Below are 23,436 nucleotides of genomic sequence, written 5' to 3' on the forward strand. Positions count from 1 at the left end.
TTTATTTAGATTAGAGCATTTTTAAACTGCTTTTGCATTAATATTTCATGTTTACATTGCTTTGAATGAAAACTGTAATACATGTTCGAAGCGTTGACTTGTTTGTTTTAGATTATTTAGAAATGTACTGTAAGGAACTGGCTGGAAAATTATTTCAAACCCTTCTGTTATAAAATCTTTTATATAATTGAAATTAAAGTGGTTTTTAAAGATGGTTTGATATCATCAACAAAAAATGTATTCAACGTTTTGTATTTCCATAACTAAGTTTTGTCTTAACTTCCTGATCAAATGTGTTATTGTTTTATTTTTGTATGTGACATGTACTCTAAAGATAACGCATCACAAGGACATCACCATACAATACAACTGTGTGTGCAAATCAGTGTACACATATATCTAGGCCATTTTCATAATTATTTTTTTTCAGATAATAGAGGAAGTTTGAACCATACTACTGTTTTGAATAAGCAACACAGTAGTCATAAAACCTGCTTGCTAATCGTCTTATTCGTTTGTTTATGCATTTTATTATCCAATATACTAGAATTTATATATTCTATTTCATAGGATAAGTATATCCAACATTTCGATTGGAAGAACTATTGTATTATTGCCTTCAAATTTGGATATTATTCCAGAATGTTTCGAACTGCTTCCATTGTTCAAACATAATAACATGTTCTCTGATTTTCAGGAGAACGATCCGAATCAGTTAGAAATAAACCAGATATATGTAATTGGACAAAATTAGAACCAATGCTTTTGAAAGGAATAGTAGGTCTGTTTGAGTTATAGTTCTTTCAACGTTTGCGTCAGATTTGAACAAGTTGTAAACGTGTTCGAAAAATATCCCTCATTGGATATTAAAGATGTTTCTGAACTATTGTTTATGTTTAGAATATATAATTGAAATACAGGGGGAGATAAACGATTTGCGATGAAACTAAATAATACCATGCTGGTGTTGTATAACATCCATAAAACTCCAAGTCTGTGATTGTGTTTAAGTTTTTTTCTGCTTTGTTTATATCTGATTTCATTGTTTGTTCTTATGTTTTTTGATACAACACTGTCTCAAATTAATGGAGCATTGGTGCCTATATGATTATTTTACCCCTTCCCATTATCTGTCATTCCCAAATCAAGATAATGTATTTCAGTCAGTGGTTTCAGTTTGTCATGGTTATAGTTCGAAAATTGTTTTGTTTTAAAATAGGCCGCTGGTTTTCTCAATTGATTTTTTTTTACATTTTTCGTGCATATATATGTCGGGGTGTTTTATTGACGAAACTACGGCATTGAGTTTCCTAGTTGTTCCTGTTGTCGAAAGAGATAGGGTTTGTTATAATTGTTTACTCCGCTTCAATTGAACGTTGATGAATAGCTGTCACTTTGACATGCATACTCATGTATTTCTTTTACATTCAAATGTTTTCGTGTCACTTTTCTCAAGTACTACACAGTGATTTCAGACTTTGGTATTAGACTGAAACTGATGAATATATAACATGTAATTTTTGTTTATTTGTCTCTATATGTTGCATTTCAGTATATATCTCTAATTAATGCAAATTTCCATGATGGGGACTCCTTTTACAACTAAAAGTACCACTTTTACCATGAAGTTTTGATTTTTTTTAATTCTAGAATAGAAAGCTCATATGCAATACTATTTGTTTAAGGTCAAAATATAGGGTAGTCCGGAATATTTTCAATGTTTATACATGTTATATGCCCCGAACTTTACTTACACTAAAATTCTTTACTACCCCTTCTTTGATTAAATGGTTCCCACAGATTTCAATTTGACCAAATGCATACATGTATTTACTGATAAATTACACAGGTATGCTTCTACAAGATAAAACATAGAGATCACATATAGGAACCAGTACGTTAACATAAATAACTATCTATGAAAATCATATATCTCACCAAGAGAGGCGTGGTTTGAGAAACAGCTGTATTTACAAAGTGCAACCTGTAACATACTTCCAGTTTGCAGCCACGATGATAACACCAAAACGTAGATGCGGTAGAATTCGAAATAGACAGATTAACTCAAACACGGATTCCAAATACGATTTCGGGTATGTGAACAATCTGTAGGTTTTGTTTTGCTGATAAGTTCCTGTTTTATATTCTAGTCATGTTGATTTGCCGACGGTGTCATCAAAAATGTGTTAAAATATACAACCGAGTTGTTTTTGTAAACACATTTATATCATTCTGGCTAATAAGTATTAGGGAAGAAGGTTTGTTTAAAGTTAAAGATGGCAATGGACAAACGATGGAAGTCTGGGGCCAACTGATCAGAAAAACTCAATATGTCCTCTGGGTTTGGTTAGCTTAAAATGGTGCTTTAACTATCTGTTATACAACATTTCTAGGCTGAGCCTCTCAGTATATCAAAGACATACTGCAAACAGTAGCTCTAACTGAAGGGGTCAAATATCAAAATATAAATTATAACATGACCCTTTTTTTCTACTCCGTTTAAATTGATATGATATGATAAAAAGAAAACGTTGTTTGTCACTTGAACAAAAGAAACAGGTGTTTGCTTTGTGTTTTTAGAATATCAAGTTACTCGTGTTTTCCATATGTTCTATATACTAATATTTCTATTCCTCTTGATACCCATCCTTTGTTTGACTTATGGAGTTTCTTATCATTTGTTATTCAAACATAATTATTAGTATCCATCCAGTATAAGAGAACTATTGATACAGACTTCTCGTTAATTGAAAAATCTTCTTGAATTCACGAAAATCGATTTATTAATAATAGCCCGAACATTTTTTAAACCACTTTACTTATAAATTGCATATGATACTTATAATTAGGTGGAAGCTGAGGTAGGGACACATTCCTTAAGACACGGCAAGTACTAACCAGTGAAACTAAGACGTATCAAAGTATGCGAAATTTATTCTTTTAAAATGAATTGCTTATATATCTCCTGTAATTTTCATTTTCACTCATGGTGTAAATATATAAATAATAGTTACCAAAGGTACCAGGATTATAATTTAGTACGCCAGACGCGCGTTTCGTCTACATAAGACTCATCAGTGACGCTCATATCAAAACATTTATAAAGCCAAACAAGTATAAAGTTTAAGAGCATTGAGGATCCAAATTCCAAAAGGTTATGCCAAATACAGCTAAGGTAATCTATGCCTGGGATAAAAAAATCCTTAGTTTTTTTTTAAAATTCTAAATTTTGTAAACAGGAAATTTACAAAAATGACCACATTATTGATATTCATGTCAAATAAGACATTCAATGTTATGATATCGATAGAATCGCTATTGGACTCAATGAAACAATGAAACAAAGCGACGTAATTTTGTTTTATTTAATGAATATCGGCTGATAAGGAATCCAGAGAAAAAAAACAAAGTTTGCATCAATTGTTTGTTGCCTTATACTTGGAAAATGACGAACTTTCCCAACATCTCTTTCTTTTTCACACTTACGACTGCTTTCATATATCCTGCTTCTTTTGTAGCCTATTCCTTTGACAATCCACATTGTTTTTAACTATTTGGAGATGTAGATCACCAGAAGATTGTACATTTTTGTACTAAATACGTTACTATAGAGGAAAACAGACCGTTACATGGCAAAACCAGAAGAAAACATCTGGGAAGTTTTTCCGTTGTAAATCCAATCGAGTTGTTCACCTTTCCAATAACAAAAAAACCCATGTTATATGATTATCTCCCTTTTGATCAGATTTTGTATCGTACCCCCACCAATTTCAAGTAAATTTAGTTGGAAAATCACTTAGAATTTAAAAAAAAATTATAGACGTTACATTCGGACAAAAATTTAGAATAAATCTTCAAATGAATATGAATTTATTGTATCATTGGAAATTAAATACGATTTTAATTTTTGAGAGTATATGATATTTTATGGTACATGTGAAAAATATGTCGCTTGGTTTTTAGTTTTCTATGTTGTTTCATTTGTATTATTATTTGTCTGTTCGTCTTTTTCATTTTAAGCCATGGCGTTGTCTGTTTATTATATATCTATGAGTTTCACTGTCTCTCTGGTATCTTTTGTCCCTCTTTTATATAAAAAAAAATTTCTATAAATAATTTGACAACAAGTTTTAACCCAAAATTATACGGATCTTGTATTCTCATGGAAAGATTGACTGCAAACAAAACTGGAACACAGACAACACAGATGAAGTTTGAATCGCATACTAACAACGGACATCTCCCATGAATTTACGACAACACAAATGAAATATACACTGCGAGACAGCTCTATCAAACAACGCCACAACACATGACGTATTTGTTGTGACTTTTTTTATAATCAACACAGGTTAATTAAAAATCAAAATCAATATATTTGTTTTCCTTGTAGACAAGAACAAAAATAGGTTCTGATTTTTAATGTTAATCCATGTAGTTTCTAACAATGACAGGCATATTAAATTTAAATTATGTTTGTTATGGTGTCATTATGTTGTTCTTTCTAACTATGTCAACATTTCTTCTTAAACAAAACTGTGTATAATCAAACAAATCCTTTGCTTTTCAACTTTGTACTTGTTTGGCTTTATAACTATTTTTGGAAAAACTAAGGATTTTCTTATCCCAGGCATAGATTACCTTAGCATTATTTGGCACAACTTTTTGGAACTCTGGACCATAATGCTTTTCAAGTTTGTACTTGTTTGGCTTTATAAATATTTTGATTTGAGCGTCACTGATGAGTCTTATGTAGACGAAACACGCGTCTGGCGTACTTAATTATAATCCTGGTACCTTTGATAACCATTTGCATAAAGTTGCTTTCAATTTGAAATTGTAAAATGAAATAACTAATCTTTCCTCGTAAACGAAAAAAAAAACCAAAAAAAAACTGTATCATAAGGCAAGATAATGTAATACCGAACAGGTAACAAACTTAAAAACACCCATCATTAATAAAAAAAAAAACTAAAATATTTATACTGACCAATTAACTGACAAATAAGCCATATGTGAAATGTACCAACAATACTACAAAAGAAATCACTTAATAAATACATTTTGGATTAATACATACCAAGACATGTCGTTTAGCTATGCGAATCTCCACTCGGGTACAACCGTCATCTACGGGAATAGGTCACGTTTGGTACTTAGCCGGCCAAACGACGCAATAGGTAAACTAAAATCGAAGACATGGTTAAAAATTCGTAAGTTAGTTAACACAGACTTTCTGTGTAAGGAGTAAATTCCTGTTTCTGAAGTCAGTATAATGTGAACATACACAAGCATAACGTATCAGTTGAGATATGTTAACACCACATACCAGAGAAGAGGGAAAGTTAACACCTGCTGTTCTTTATGTTTTTAGTAGAAAGCATATGACTTTACATTTAACATGTTTAATAGAACAAATACTGAATTTCTGAACAACTACAACGGCTACTGAACGACATTAGATTGTACTGAAATTATATGACAAGTTTATCTAAAAATATTTCAACCTTTCAACTTTTGAGGTTTCTACTGTCAAAATCCAAATGGCGGTTCAAAAACATTAATTGTTCTATCAAAACAAATTTATTATTTTACATTTTCGACAAATATATATGCACAATAAAAAATTCCAAACGTAAACCTGGTTTTAAATCTTTTTCAGAAAGAAACATAGATAAAGTAACATATAACACAAATGATAATTGCAGCATATGTGGAAAAGAAAAATATAGTATCCAAAGCTCGTGACGCATCTTTACCGGTAATAACTAATTCCGGTCCATCTACATTTGGAACGATCTTACGTGTTCGTAATAAGAAACGCTTGGCGAAAAATTTCGGTAGAAATCCCATGTGTTCATCCGCGTGCAGATAATAATATTTTGCACTATAAATGGCACCAATAACAATCAATCCACTTATTGAAATAATTACTATCATTATAAGAAGTAAACCACACATCGGATTTGAGGTTGCAGGGATAGATCCAGACACAAGCGTTAGGAATATTACATAAGATAGTAAGATGGTCATGGCGAGCGAAACTCTTTCGCCTGAGTCCACTGGAAGGACAAATACTAACGGATTTAATAAAGCAAACAGTAAAGTTGGTATAATAATTAGTATATTGAAATACAATGACTGTCTTTGGAATTTCATATTGAGATAAAATGCAGAATGATTGCCATCTGTCAGTCCAGTGCTAGTTTTTCTCTCTAGTAAGGTCCAGTCAGCATGTGGAGTGTAGAAGCCTAGTTGTGCCCCACTGTAAACTGATGTTAAGGTAACTTGTGATGATGACATACCCCAGGGGATAATAATTAATGTACAAGTTTGAGTATCAAATGGAAATTTCGAAACGTCCGTTGGACATTTTGCTGAAATTATCCCACCAGGAGGATGTGTCACTATTCCAGTATAAAACACAGTACATGGCAATTTTGCATCACTGCCAATTGTTTTCAAGTTTTCTGCACTATTTAACAAGAAGATTAATGGTGTCCATATATTGATCGAATCAAAGGTTGTCAACGTAATGTTTCCATATGAAGCAGGGTCCCAAATTAAAGAAGGATCTTTCCATGTAAGTGTTGTTCCCATTGTTATAGATATTGTTTCGTCAACCTGGTTGAATGAATTAAATGAAGTTATATAAAAGGTCACATTTACATTTAACGATTCTGATTGGTTAAGAACTGGTCGGACACTTGGTTTGTAGTCCTTCAACAGATCGGCATGTAATAATTTTGCATCTTCTAAGTTTTGTCCTGTGACTGTAAAGACACACATTGTCAGGTAAAAAGCTGCTGATTTAAAGTTCATCGCAAAATTTCGCTTAATCTACTACGATGAGTAGTATCGAAATCAACGTGTTTATAATGTTATATGAATTTACAACAACAAAATTACGGAAACATGTGTGTTGAATTAAAAACCACTGAAATGATAACATAACATCTAGAAGCAAACATATACGCATTCAAAGTGAGGACAAACTTAAACATTTCTTTCATGAAAAATGGTAAATTTATCTGTTAAGTGCGTTTCAATTTATAGTATTTGCTTCCATTTACATAAGAGAATACTACTAATGCAAAAATATTGATTCAGCGTTTTTAATAAAACAAAATATAATTCATTAAGAGAAACGTTAAAAAAGATTGTTATAATGACATTTTGATTACAATGTATGTTGATTGCTGAGTCAGGAACGCCCCAACTCATCACAATAACGAAGCCATAACATTTGACTATCAAATGATTCATCATTTTTGCTTTATGATTGTAACATGTATAATAAAAGAGGGACGAAAGATACCAAAGGGACAGTCAAACTCATAAATCTAAAACAAACTGACAACGCCATGGCTAAAAATGAAAAAGACAAACAAACAACAGCACACACAACACAACATAGAAAAATAAAGAATAAACAACACGAACCCCACCAAAAAACTAGGGGAAATCTCAGGTGCTCCGGAAGGGTAAGCAGATCCTGCTGCAAATATGGCACCCGTCGTGTTGCTTATGTTGATAACAAATCCGGTAAATAGTCCAATTCGGTAGGTCACATTCATGAAAGGGAAGGGGATTGTAGTTACGACGTAAGGAACATATCCGATATCATTTGTGAAACGGTTATTCCATAACGGTCAACCAACTCGTGATGGCGTCCGTAAAATTTACGAAGGGATGATTTCAACTTAACCATTTGGAACTCTTGGTTTAATAGCTTCCTTGTGAGCAGCAACCCTCTATCAAGAAAATCATGATAGGAAATGCAAGCACGGGAATATCGTATCAATTGGGAGATATATACCCCGTATGCAGGTGCTGCTGGAATGTTGCTACTTAGAAATGGAAAGTTCACAATTGGAAAGCTGAAATCATCTCTTTTGTCGTAAAGTTTTGTTTTCAACCGACCCTCATAGTCAATATGTAGATGTAAGTCAATATATGAGGCCGACTTAACTGTATCTGTAGGATCCTTTATCTCTAGTTCGATTGGGTAGATGCGTTCCACATAGTCACCAAATTTTGAATTATTTAGTGAAAGAACATCATCTTTATAGCGAAAAGTAGAGTTAAAGGATATTGCTAACTTCTTATCTTTCTTCCTAAGAAGTTCCTGCATGAAGTCAGCCTCATAATAATAAAGAACCAAGTCGGCAAGTAGAGGGGCACAGTTTGTTCCCATTAATATTTAGTTTCAACTAACAATGTCTTACGATAGCTGTACTATCAAAAATAGTACGATTCTCTTTTAATTCAAGCAGCGCCTACATATAAAAAATATATCAGCCTGTTGATAAGATATTCTTAAGTTGCCTTTCCTATCATAATTCTCGTGCTGCTGCTTACAAGGAAGCTATTGAACTAAAGGTGCTTAGTGTTAACGTCATCACATTGGACGTTTTACGCATGGCATTACGAGTAGGTTAACAGAGATGGAAAATCTGTGTCTCGATATGTTCTAGTTGTCAGTACCTCAATCCCGCAGGCATAACTAGTTGTTGCGCAGCCTTAAGATGTCTATATAGTTTGTGGGTGTCTTGTTATTGTTTTAGTCGTCGTATGTTAACAGCCATGTCGATGTCAGTGTCTCCTAATGAGTTTTCAAAGTTTCCTTGTTATCTTCCGCATCTTTTAGTTAAATGTTGGTAAAGATTTAAGGTTCAAACCCCTCACACAAAGTTCGCCTTTGAAATATTTATGTCATTTTTGATTATATCGGTCTTCAACTGTTTCTTGAATGCATTTTTGCTTGGCTTTCAAATATTCTGATAAAGGTAAATCCCAAAAATTAATTAAATTAAATTAATTACGTGTTGTTTTCATTTTTTAAACATCTTCCAACTGAATTCAGCTTGCTAACAGATGCATACTCGAGAGAATCATAACATTAACGTAACATTCTAATCTGATGCAAAGTTATTAGAATCCTTTCAAATCAAGCAAAACTTTAAAGACTGTCGACGGTTTTTGTATATCTAACAAATAAATACAGGAGTAATATATACACTTTGCAAAATTATTCATACATTATATAAGCAAAATTAATGATTCTGTTCGAAAACTTTTGAAGTATTGAACGTTCGAACAACTTTGGGTTGATATTAAAGGTGATTTGAGAGAACATGTAAAAACAAAACTGCCCCTGGCTATGTTGAAGATAAAATACATTTCCTAATATCATGTTAACATATTTTCATATGATAGTTCTGATTTTGTATTGCTTTTTTTAACTACAATAAATTCATTGGACCTCAGTCTACATGTATGTGTAGCGGTGCTTAAACCGTCACCTAGAAGGCCTGATATTTATATTGCATGTGTATAATTAATACCATTTCTTCTCGTGAATATCCCATATTATCCGTGTGCCTCCATGAATTTTAATATTGTAATGTTGTGTATGATACTGTATCCCAAAACTAAGAAAATGGAGCATATCTACCTTCATCCTTTTTTGTTGGCACGATAGGCGCAGTTGGTTTGTTGGTTATGAGGAGAGGGCGCTAAACGTCTGACAAAAGGTATACATAGTCGACACCGCATTGTATAAAACTGATTTAATGGTCTTTAAAATTAACAAGTGGGGATAAAAAAATCCAAGTTGAAGAATAACGTTCGCTATTGTTCATGCATAGCAGGCTATTGCTATTGTGTTGGCAGTGATTACTGGTTGATGACATGCAAGTGCATCAGGCGGAAACAGAGGAGAGGGTGTTACCATAACTAGTCTTTTCCTTGAATATATTAATATTTTGAAACCAGAACCCTGGGTTGATGACATCCGTAAAAATGATAAGTAGCTCAGTCAAAAGTGTTACTTTGCTTTGCTATGGCATCAAGATTTCACATAAATATTTTGTCCTTCGTCTAAAGTTGCAGCTGAAATCTGACAAAATATAACTACTCGTATAATCAAATCGTACACAATCTGCCTCTGTTTCATTTGAATATATACCGTCAAAACCATTTAGCTGTGTGTTAACTTCATATATATCCTCAAATGTTTTATTTGTCAACCAGTATTCGCCTTTCAAACCAATCCACATATTTGACACACCTGAAATTATACAGCATAACCTATTTTATTTTGCTCACATTTCAGCATACATTCCTATTTAGTGTTTGTTTCGAAAAGTGATTTTATCAATATAAATAGCAATACAAGTAGTTAAGAACTAGATAATAATGACTACTTGCAGACTAGAATGCTTTTCATTCCTAATTCTGTCATTGTGCAAATTAATTTAGATTTTTTTCAAGAATGAGGAATGCGAATTACATATCCAGGTGCACTTTCTTCGGTGTGTATTTAAGGTGGTACCTAACACTTTAACTAAAATTAATTTGGCTCGTTTAATTTTCTTAAAATTTTGACAGATTATTTACTTTGACCCTTTGACAAAAATCAAAAAAAATCAAAAAATTTGAATTTACCGTTTAATCAGAAAAATTACACTGGTTATATAGCAGTTTGACAAACACTTATTTTGATCATTGAGAAGCTTGATATTCCCTCATGAAAACAACGTCATTAAAACGTTCTGCTGATTTAACAGAGTTATCTCCTTGTAGTGTTAGGTACCACCTTAAGTCCTTGTTGAACTTGTTTCGAAATGATATCGACATAGTCTTCCCAATTTAAGTAAGGAAGTTATAATTAAAAACAAAAGTTACAATCAACATACCCTTTTTTACGGTTAAATATCGTCTTGATAACCCATCCTCCATATCCTCAGTAGAAATACTTTGGATTTTTTCTTCATAATTTATTCTGAACTTGTATGAAATATTTGCAATTGGAAGTTAAGCTAACTACAATCAATCAAGTTATCGCCACCGATCTTAATTATCTACTGTGTGACAAACTTACGAAAACTAATGGAAATTTAATTTACTAGTTTGCAATATGATAATGTGTTCAATGCTATTCGAAAAAGGGCGTTTCAATACACTTAGCAAGAACATTTTACAGTGTTAGGAACTTTTAATTATGCTTTGATAGCCTTGTTGGAATGATCCCATCGACTTTGGCATTTTAGTTTCGAAGTATTGCCAGTTGTAACATATACATGATATACGTTGTTAAAACACCTGTTGTTAATCCTAAATTAAAGTAACTGCTATTTCCCCTCTTTATTGAACATTTGGGGCAAGGATCAATAAATTAATGCTTCCATCTGCATTTCTTTATTAATGTAGCAATTTCAATGTCTCTAGGTGACGAGACAAAAGAACGATTACTTTATAACACTCGACACTGTCGCTCTCATGATTTTCACAATATTTGTGGTATTTACTTTCGAAGGGTGTTTTCTACGTAAACCAACAGACATATCCTGCTCCACTTTCGCCATCCGTCGGATGCCCATGCAAGTCTTACTCGGTAGGTCACATTCGAGGAAAAGTGGACGGGGTTGTGGCTACAACAATTGAAACATATCACTCATCATCAGTTCAACAAATATTCCATATCGATCAACGAACTCATGTCGGTGTTTGTAAAATTTTCGAAGGCATGATTTCAACTTCACCACTATGAAAACGTTGTTCCATAGCTTACTTGTAAGCAGCTATCATATCAACGGGGAATCATGATACGAAATTCAAGCTGTGGAATATTGCATAAACTTGAAAATATACACTCCTTATACAGGCACTGTTGGAATGATGCTACATAGAAATGAAAAGTTCACAATTGGGAAGCTGAAATCATTTCTTTTGTCAAATTCTAGATGCAAGTCAAGACTTATATCTATTGACTGTATCTGTAGCATCCTTTATTTCAGGTTCGATGAAGTTAAAGTGTTCAACATAGTCAGCAAAATTTGAATTATTTATAGTAAGATTCCCTGTGTCCAAAAAGTTCTCTAGTCAACGGAATAGCACAAGGCTAATTTGTTTGGCAAATTATGGGATAATACATTTTTTTTTCAATATTGATTATCGTTCTGAAATTTAGTGGTCACGATTTTCTAAATTTCGTGTTTTACAAAAAAATATACCACTGTGTGCAGCAGCAGACACAACTGCAGTAATTTCAAAACTGAATTGGCTATAGGCAAACCACTGAAGCAAATTACCTTTATGTGCCAAGCATGCATGTTAAATCTATTTACCATGTTTCAAATAATATTGGAATGTTTGTTTTTGTTTCTGTGAAAATTAAAATGAACAAAAAACCAAATTGGTAGTTTTAAAATTATTTGAACAGACACATACGGCATTTGGCGGGGTTACACATGTTTGTGATCATTCGACCCTTCCCTTACTTGGACAATGGCATAGCAACACACAACATAAGAAGAATCTGCAAAACAACAGTTGATTCATCAAATCGACATGAAACACACATTTAAATCCTCAACGATCTTACATAAAGGCTAATGAAAGGACGTCATCAATATTCTGAGAGAGGAATGGCCATAAACACCATTATCGTAAAAACTAGGATTCTACTGGTACAGCATGTTTTACTAACTGACTGAATTACAATGTATGTCGAAAGTCTTAGAGAAAAGGATTATACATTATGTATATGCCTGTCACAAGTAAGGATGGAGCTGGTATTTGAGTGGTTGTTGGTGTTTCATTTCTGTCATATTTTTTTGGTAAATTGTTTTTTTAATAAATAAGGCCGTTAATTTTGTCAAAAAAAAAAATTCAAAATATTCCTAGCGTGGCCTTTTATAGCCGATCATACGGTATGGGTCTTTCTTATTGTTGAAGGCCGTATGGTTGCCTATAATTACTTCCACATTTACATATTTTTATAGTATACAACTAGTATTTATAAATAAAATTAACTTTATCAATATTCCATGTAAATGAGGTAAGGTCAGATGAACTCTGCCACAAAGACGTGTATACACTTAGCTACCATTCCATACACCCAATATATTTGACTCGCAACTTATAGTATCTGAGATACGGACTTGACCACTTGTTCTCTGGTCCATGACATGAGGTCGGGGTCAGACTAATACAGTGAGATGACATCATCTATATAGCGGAACGTGCTAGTAGCTTTTTTCCTGGAAAGTTTCGAAGAGAAGCACAGTTTGTGTTCATGGGAATTCCGAGTGATTTTTAAAAACACGTCCTCAAAACGTCACAAATATGAAACATCTTGATATCAGTTACAGAGAACTTTTTTCTAATAAGAGTGATTTTTAAATAGCAAGATGTGTCCCTCACTAGGATAAGATACTTGTATCTACGTTGACCATTCGTTTTAATGAAAGAAAGCAGTACCATTTTTCTTAGTTTGTTTTTTATTTTGCAACAAGTACATGAAGTAATACTTGTGTTAAGGTTAGACAAGTCAAATGTTTTAATACTATTAAAGGATAAGACAGATTTATAGTGTAGGTACAATGTACCCTTATAGATCTCTGGAACCTTAACGTACCCATATCGAAAATAGAGTAAGTAGTTTAAAGATAACGTTAATGCTCGACTACAATAACTTTTGAAATTGATGTCTATAGTTTATAAACAGGTTTAGTTTGTGGAGCACATTTAAGACCCCGCATTATCCCTAAACGTTGCATGTATTGAACAAATAGGTACAAAACTTGGGATTTTTTTTCAAAACGATATCTTGAGGTTAAAAACTCTTTCACAAATTTTAAACAATTCATATAATACTCTGTAATTTTTATGGGTCAATTTAGCACAGCGGTATACTTCTTTTGTTGCCTTTATTTGCACAATTAAAACGATGATGTTTACATATAACTTGTACAAATGACAGACCTAAACAAAAAATTTAAATAAATTCATTTTAACCATATATCTGTGAACTTACAGCTTGTAAAATTTAGAACAAAATCCCATTTCTCCTTCGATGTTATACTAATTAAATCACCGCCATTCACTTGGCAGTGTTGTCTAGCTTCTTTCCATGTTTTTCGATTCTGATCCGAAAACATTTTCAAACATGTATTGAAGTTTGGATCATAGTAATATCCTTTATTTGTACAACCTAAAATGAAAAAAGGGGTTAATATTAACATCTATAATACTAAAATTACGAGGTCCAATTTGTCAGCCGTCATCACGTAAAACCCACGAATCACAGAATTCAACTTTATATATAACTAATATAGTACAAAGGTGTAGATTAAAAATTACACCACTCCAGGCCCCTTTGTTTTCCACGTAATTAATATTGCCAATAATTAAGAATTTCCGGGTCGAGTCCGTTACCGATACCAATAGTATATTCACCTGTTACCTATTACCTTATCTGTACGTTCCGCATCTGACAGGCGCACCACCAAACGTTGTGTTCAGGACTAATATGCTATATACACGGGTCATAACCACAGGGTTGACACTACTAAGTTGTCAAATTGTTACCTATTGTAGTATTTTAATCAGTAAGACTTTCTAAGATAACAATACGAATACTAAAAATCTGGACTAAACATAAGGCGTATAGGTACAGTTTTCAATTTGTTAGTGGACATGACGTAAAACAGCAAAGCATAGAATTCAACTTTATTTATAACTTATATAGGACAATGCCGTTGATTAAAAAATACTCCATTCCAGGACCTTTCGTTTTCCAAATAATTAATATTACCAATAACTGATAAGTTCCAGTTCAACGGGTTCAAACAGAAAGACTTGAAAGCAGAGAAAAACTGTGTATCTTATAATCGACCTGACTTTATCAGATGATAATACTAATGCTAAAATAAGGCTTGCGCATAGTTATATACTTTAATTCAGTCACGGACCCGTGATATCACGGGTGTGTTCTAGTATAGTACTAAAAGGGGAGACCTGTATTTTATGTTCTTTTCTTTTCGAACTGCAGGTTAATTGTTTGTTTATAAATTTTGAAATTATTAAGAAACCTAAGTTTTACCTACCTTAGGCAAAGTTGATCTCAGATTGTTTTGGCTATTATTTGTAGGTTCTACTTAGTCATGTAGCTCTTTTACTATTCGGTTCTAATACATCATTGACTTTCAAATATTTGGCTTTGAGCGTTCTTCGTGAAAGGTTATTCAGAAAAAAAGCTTCGAGCACATAAAATTTTAAAGGGTTTATGTTTTTAAAATAACTTCGTACAAAAATGATAAAAAAAAACCAACATATCCTTATTTCTACTCATTTCAGTGCAACCTAACATTCGTTATTCTACTTGATGATAACTTTTGTTATGTTTTACAACGTTCTTTCATAGGTTATTGCAGTAGTTGTCTAATTGTAAAATAAATACTACCATGTTAGATGTTTTCTTGACCTTGCTATATATGAGATGTTAACATCATGGTAGTAAATATTCCAGCAACTTAATGAAAATCAGCCTTGTTGTGTTCAATGAACCGGATATTTTCCAGTACTTTATTGGTTTGTCCAGTAATGTTTATCCATCTTACTTTGACAATGTGTTTTGATCATTTTGTTGTATAGTGATGATATAAAGAGTCGCACTGACAGTCGGTCGAAGGGGCGACAAAAGAGCCCGCCGAACCCTTTATGAATAATTAAGAAGACCTTTTGTTAAATTCACATGTTAGCCAAATATTACGATAAAAAGGACTTGTCTTTTCCTATTCTGTATTTCCTTTCCTTGTTTGTGATGTTTCGTTGACTTCTTCTTATCATCATTAAGCGATAGCCTTCAAAAAATTTATTGTGATGAGATATATTCAACAAGTGATCTCAATCAGATATGAATTCTGAAAAATCCGAAAGATATAACTCAAATCTTCAATTATAATATGTATTATTTTGCAGTCATATCAAGATATGTCTACGATTTGTATTATTATTCCATATAGTCAATTGGACTATCGACTACGTCATTTCATTAAAAAGAGCTATTTCTACAAAAATGGATACCAAAATAATCATCTTAAATAAAATAATAAAAAAGTCAATCATAGGAAAATACACTGCCATCGGGTCGTTAAGTAGTATATTCAGAGGATAGATATTTTTGTTTTGCACCATGGAGGTGTGACACATGCCACATCTATATAAGGAATGCAGTTTGTTGTCTTGCTCTATGAAAACTCATGTTTGCAATGTTAGGCCTGTCCGAATCTACTAAACATCAAATGGACAAATGAATACAATGAAATGGTGATGATTAAATACTAGATAATACTCATTGTCTCTTGTATTGCTCGCTGTTCTTCTACATTGATTAAGTAAGCTCGAAAATAAGATTTATGTTCTTCTAAAATCAATACAGATGCAAGGGTAAGAATAAGTGTTAAAAAAATCAAAAACAGAAGAAAAAAATAACTATCATTGAAGTATACTAACCGTATTTGTTCATATTGTAAATTTCCACTTCAGAAGTCATGGCATCAATACTTCTACTGATTCCTCCAAAAGCCATACATGTTTTACTTGTTCTGTTCCAAATAAATGCATTGCAAGGTTCACTTATATTAGATATACAGTTACTAGCACAGCGTGTTTCAGACTGAACATATATTTTCTTAATTTCAGGATTCAAAAGACACATTGGATAGATGCTTGAAAATTTGCTATTGACAGTATTTAAATTTCGTTGTAAGGCATTCGCATGCATTGAATTCAAAATTAAAAGTAACTCTAATACTACGTTCATACTGTGACTTGGTTAATGATTCGAAAGGTTATCGAAATATTTTGGATTCATACACTTCCAAGTAAATACCATATATGCCAAGGTATTGCACTACTTATAAAGATAGAAAACACTAATTTCATGGAAGTTACTGTTTTAAGTAGCGTGATTATCGATTTGCAAGCAATTACGAATGCCTTCAATATACTGCTTATTCATATATAAGTAAAGTCAGCTGATAAAGAAAATCGAGCATTGTCAGGATAGTTACGTAATACTATTTAAAGACATCCAACTACAGTCGCCTATGCAAATTTAAGGGTTTATTGTTTATCCCTCAAAGAAAAAGGGCATTCCTTACATATAAATGGTTTTTACAACACTATATTTCAATCACATATTTATTATAAATGTTAAGTTTGAAACATTTTGACTGCCAGTGATAAAATAGGAATGCTTTCTACATAATATTTTGAGCTTGAAAGCGACAACCTTCGTACCCCATGCATAGTAGTTGAGAGGGTTCTTGAAAGTGCAGAGTGTGGCATTTTCTCGAAACAGGGTATCGAATAAAACGTAAAGATTCTATCTAGATATATTTAATAAATTCCACGCACTCAAGAAAATTCCTGCCACTGAGCTGTTTCTTACAGTCATAACAAATAAGTCCAATATGATGTACAGTTCATTTTTTTCGACCTTGGTATACATTACATATTTGCCACTGGACGTAAAAAAAGCTACCACGGAAGCCAAAATGTCATGAACATTTCCTTCCGCTACGAGTATTGTCAAATGTCAAGCTATCCGCAAACATCGATGATGCTACATCGGAAATGTAAAAAATGCTTACTCGCTACAACACAACATTACCAAGCTGCCGACCAAAAGTTAAACCATTCATTCCCTTCCATAGGAGCCAAATTATCTGTGATGAAATTATCCTTGTAATGTGAGTATTGTAAAATATCTAACCATCGGAAACAAGAAGTGGATACATCGTAGAAATTGCTACAAATCAACTCGATCAAGCTGCAGACCAAATATTGAATCATTATTATCATAGAAACCAAGAAAACTGTGACGAAATATTCCTCTTGGATAAACGGACGTAGTCATGAGGTTTCGAGGCCGCCTCCGCCTTTGACGATGCATTTAAGGTGGTACCCAACACTTGCACTAACATTAATTTGGCTCGTTTAATTTTCATAAAATTTTGTCCCAACCGTTTTGTCAGAAAAATTACACTGGTTATATAGCAGTTTGACAAAAACCAATTTTGATCATTGAGAAGCTTAATATTCCTTTTACAACAAAACGTAATTAAAACGTTTAGCTGACTTTACAGAGTTATCTCCCTGTAGTGTTAGGTACCACCTTAACAACCATATCATTACCTGTCTATAAATAACTGCTTATGATTTTAAACGTTATATATCAAAGGCATCTAACTAAACGTTATCAAATGTGAACGCCATATATAGTATTTGAGAATCAAAGACATACTTATTATCTAATAACTGGAGTTTTTAAGATCTTTTGGAGCTCTTTTTAGTCTCCGTTTTGCAGTTATGACTTTTACTCTTCACATACGACATTACAAAATAAAGTAATATAACAAAAATACCGAACTCCGAGGAAATTCTAAACGGAAATCCCTAAGCAAATGGCAAAATCAAAAGCTCCAACACATCAAAAGAATGTATAACAACTGTCAGATTCCTGACTTGGTACAGGCATTTTCTTATGTAGAAAATGGTATTTTTTAGCTACCCAAACCTCTCGCCTGTATGACAGTGACATAAAATTAAATTACATGACAACGATGTGTGGACAGACATAAAAAGTAAAAATATCAAAAATAGGGGTACAGCAGTCAACATTGTGTGACTATCTTAATCACTACAAAAACGAGCAAATATGTCAACAATGACAACCAAAAAGGCATTCAGACAAAGCACATTAGCAAAAACAAAAGACAAGAATACAAAAAAAACCATAAAACAACAACACATTGACGGGATGTACAAGTACTGAGCCACGTCAAATGAATCACTACAAAAAAAGCAAATATGTCAACAAAGACAAACAAAAAGGCATATAGACAAATCACATTAGCAAAAACGAAAGACAAGAATACAAAAGCGTCAGTACCTAGAATCTATACTTCAAGACCATGGTGTATTATTTGTGAAGTTGATACGGAATTTTTATCAACAAGGTCTTGGCCTCTTCCGATGAACTTTTTTTAGAAAAAGGACGAGACGTTCTTTGACATACCCTTGGTTCGCCAACTTTATGCTCAGACACTGGTGACGTTTTACAAAGTCTGAGTAGCAGCTGCAAGCTCTTGAATACCGAATGAGTTCGGAAATGTATATCCCATATGCAGGTGAAGTTGGTATATTGCTATAAGGTTGGGGAAATTATCGTATAACATTATCTTATCAACAACAACAAAAACTACTTAATATAGTGATATTTGAAGAGCTAAAAAGTATATCGTTACTTTTTGACGTTCTATTTGAACAGGTGAGTCTAAATACAGTGGAATCTAGATTGATTACTTAGAATATATCATATAAATATCTGTAGGTATTATCAATAATATCTATCAAATGATGTTTCTGTAAGTATTTCGAAGAGTAGCCAATATTAACTGTGATCAAAATAGGTAAGTAATTAATATAGTGTAGGAATTCATTATAGAACGTATGGTTGCTTTCCTTTTGTCATTTCGGGAATAAAAAAAAACTGAAATGACGTTCATGCAACGCGCTCTTTTTATTCATATTGTTTGATTACCTGCTAAAATGTCTAAACTCAATGAATGACTTGGACGAAGAAATTCGTTTAAATTGGCTTTTCATGTTCATTATAATTGGCGATCGTTTGCCGGTTTTGTATTTTCAAAATACACAGGCACGTCTGTCTGAACATGTTGAATGGGTATGTTAAATTTCGATACTGTAAGAGCATGCCTCACTCTCTTCGTGTTAAAAACCCGTTGCGCAATCTCTTTGAGGATTCCGCAAGTTGACTTTTGGCTTAAAATATTTCTTTCCGAGGTAAACTATTTTTCCCTGTTTACAGTTGTTACTGGTTGTTAATATGTCAATTTCAGAACATGCATCGTTATTTTAAAGTTGTTTGCAAACAATTTATGAAGTAAATGCGAGAAACTCAATTCATGTCGATAGTTTAGTCCTTTTTTATCAAGTGGTAAATTCATTTATTCAGACAGGTAAAGAGAGGAAGAACCGAACTTTCCTATCCAATATATCATTTTCTTGACGCTATAGTTAAAATGTTCTGTGCTTCATTTTGTGCTTATTATTTTACAGAACCTACCTATATATTTCTCAACTTGGTTTCGTCTTAAAATTGCATATTTGAAACTAGATGTTAAGCAACAAATATAAATCACAATTGTCTAATTGGCAAATAAAAGTTATAAACATAATCAATATACATATACTTAACAAAGAAAACACCAATGAGGATTATCTATCAATTATATTGCAATTATACTCAGGTTTTTAAAACTAAATGTCTCCTCAAATTTACCTCTGAAAGTTTACTGCTTGAAACATTTTAGTCTTTGACGAGAAAAGACTTGCACGTTCGAAAAGTCTATGAAGTACTAGTATTGAAAATGTTTATTGTCATGGCGTAAACAAGATGTTTTAAAGCTGGTATTGATAATACAATGTCACTTCAATCGACCTATCAGAGAAAGAAGAGATCGTTTATCATCAGAACCAGATCAAAGGTTCACAATGAATAAAAGTGCATTGATAAAATTGCTCACCTTATTTTTAATCAAACTCGCTGATTATTGGAAAATCGTTAGGAAAATTACAAAGGCCGTCGAAGAAGATGACATTTTTTTTCTTGAAACAATGCGATAACATAAACCTTGAAGGTATATGAGGGGTCTAAATTAAAATCATAATTTGTCAGAATGTAGTATATAACATGCTGTTTGTCTAAAACAGAATTGAAAGTATGGGTCAGTTTTTTTTTTATCAAGCTACAGGTTGTTCAGAATTGCCAGATTTAACATGCCATTTTAAAAGTAACATTTTCTGAGTTATCTTCCCTTATATGTCAAAAGTGATATAAATTGAATCAAACAAAAACAATTCTGTATTTGAAAAGCACAGTTGTAATAATATAACAAAACACGTATAATATTTACTTTTACAAATTGTGACTTAGATGGAGAGATGTCTCATTGGCACTCTTAACGCATTTTCTTATATCTACGTATTATTCTTCGATAAGATGAAATGATTAAAATGAATGACAATCGTTTCGCAACATTTGTAGTTTAAGTAAGGACCTAGATTGCTTGAGTTCTGCTATATTACTATTCAAGATGTCAGAAAATATACGATCTACATACCTTAAAGTTGAAAAGCTTGAAAAAACGTTAACGAAATTAATTCAGAAATGACCAAAGGAAAAGTCAATATAACTTTTAATCGCATTCATCTACATAGAAACCATTCTTTCTAACCTAGTTGATTTTTTCTTTTGTAGGCTTTAATGATAGGACTTTTAGCTTTTGTAAATGTTTTAATTTTATGTTTTCATGTAAAAATCTTTTATCCAAATTTTCTGATTTGCATCTAATTAATAGATTTGATCATTTTAGCAAATAAATATTGCTGGCATATTAAAATGATTAAAATGCAGTCTTCCGTAATGCTTTAATAATAGCACTTTTAGCTTATGTAAATGTTTTAATTTATTTTTTTCTTGTAAAAATTCTGTTATCCAAATTTTTGCATCTAATAACATATATAAATAGATTTGATCATTTTATCAAATAAATAAGGCTATGTTATAAGCTGATACATCTTTAATATTTAATAAGCCCACATTACTTTTTAACAATTGTTTAGAATGAACTTTCCTTTGATATAATAAAATTGAATGTGTTTGATAATTGAAATCATAAGATAAACCTTAATGAAATATTTAACAAATAAATTGGCATTATCTTACTAGGTTCAATAAATATATGGTACAAAGTGTCCTGCAATTGAGGCCTACAAAAGGAACTAGAGGCTCTCAAGAGGCTGTATCGCTCACCTGACACTACTTGGGTTTTTGAAATCATATAAAAAAAGATAAAATTTGGCTACAAAGTAACAACACTTTGCCACCACCTCATTATTAAAAGAACATTTATGCTATGTTTGATTTCATTCAATTCAGTAGTTCTCTAGAAGAAGACTTTTGTATGCATTTCCAATAGGGTCCTATGTTAAACAAAGTCTACAAACTAGCGGCCATCTTGGATGTTGGATCGGCTATAAAATAACAACATTTGTTCAGCACCTCTTCAGGAAGATTCATACTATGTTTGGTTTCGTTCCATTTAGTGGTTCTCTAAAAGAAGTCATTTGTATGCATTTCCAATAGGGTCCTATGTTACACTAAGTCCCCCGCTGGCGGCCATATTGGATGATGGATCGACTACAAAGTAACAACACTTGGTCATCACCTCATAAGGAACATTCATACTATGTTAGGTTTCATTCCGTTTAGTGGTTCTCTAAAAGAAGTCATTTGTATGAATTTCCCATAGGGTCCTATGTCAAACTAAGTCCCCCACTGGCGGCCATCTTGGATGAAAGGTCGGCTACAAAGTAACAACACTTAGTCATGACCTCATAGTGACCATTCATACTATGTTTGGTTTCATTCCATTCAGTGGTTCTCTAAAAGAAGTCATTTGTATGCATTTCCCATAGGGTCCTATGTTAAACTAAGTCGCCCGCTGGCGGCCATCTTGGATGATGGATCGGCTACAAAGTAACAACACTTGGCCAGCACCTCATAAGGAACATTCATACCATGTTTGGTTTCATTCCATTTAGTGGTTCTCTAAAAGAAGTCATTTATATGCATTTCCCATAAGGTCCTATGTTAAACTAAGGCCCCCGTTGGCGGCCATCTTGGATGATGGATCGGCTCCAAAGTAACAAAACTTGGTCAGCACCTCATAAGGAACATTCATGCCATGTTTGGTTTCATTCCAATCAGTGGTTCACTAGAAGTTCAAAATGTAAAATGTTAACGATGACGGACGCCAAGTGATGAGAAAAGCTCACTTGGCCCTCAGGCAAGGTGAGCTAAAAATTAAGTTTTATCAATTAAACAAAGCCCCTTATTTAAATGTGTTACATAAGTGAAGATATTTTGCATTACAGATATGTGCTGCATAGTGCAAACTCGACATATTATAAAAATACTTGTTTCATTACAGTGAAATGTTTAGTGGTAAAATAAGACACAAATAGTGGGCATTTACGATCAACTAAGGATAAGGAAGTTAACAAATGTATATCGTTATATATCGTTATAGTAACAGGTAAAGTTTACGAACGCCATCACGAGTTGATATATGGTTACGGAATACCCGTTACACAGATGATAGCGGATATGTTCCAAATTTCGTAACTACAATCCCGTCCCATTTTCAAAAATGCTACATCGGAAATGTAAAAAATGCTTACTCGCTACAACTCAACATTACCAAGCTGCAGACCAAAAGTTAAACCATTCATTCTCTTCCTTAGGAGCCAAATCAACTGTGACGAAACTATCCTTATAATGTGAGTATTGTAAAATTTCTAACCATCGGAAACAAGAAGTGGATACATCGTAGAAATTGCTACAAATCAACTTTATCAAGCTGCAGACCAAATATTGAATCATTATTATCATAGAAACCAAGAAAACTGTGACGAAATATTCCTCTTGGATAAACGGGCGTAGTCATTAGGTTTCGAGGCCGCCTCCGACCATGCATTTAACAACCATATCATTAC

The 23,436-nt window shown here is 32.8% G+C and overlaps 1 protein-coding gene across 1 annotated transcript; it reads right to left on the reverse strand.

Annotated features, from left to right (window-relative positions):
- Positions 1 to 5,658: 5,658 nt before the first annotated feature.
- On the reverse strand, positions 5,659 to 6,858 carry LOC139500193 (acetylcholine receptor subunit beta-type acr-2-like). Its single transcript, XM_071288932.1, has one exon. The coding sequence runs from the start codon at positions 6,820 to 6,822 to the stop codon at positions 5,659 to 5,661; it is 1,164 nt and encodes a 387-aa protein (XP_071145033.1). The 5' UTR covers positions 6,823 to 6,858.
- Positions 6,859 to 23,436: the final 16,578 nt, after the last annotated feature.

The sequence above is a fragment of the Mytilus edulis genome, chromosome 13 (assembly GCF_963676685.1).
Source record: "Mytilus edulis chromosome 13, xbMytEdul2.2, whole genome shotgun sequence".
In the NCBI taxonomy this organism is placed as follows: Eukaryota; Metazoa; Mollusca; class Bivalvia; order Mytilida; family Mytilidae; genus Mytilus; species Mytilus edulis.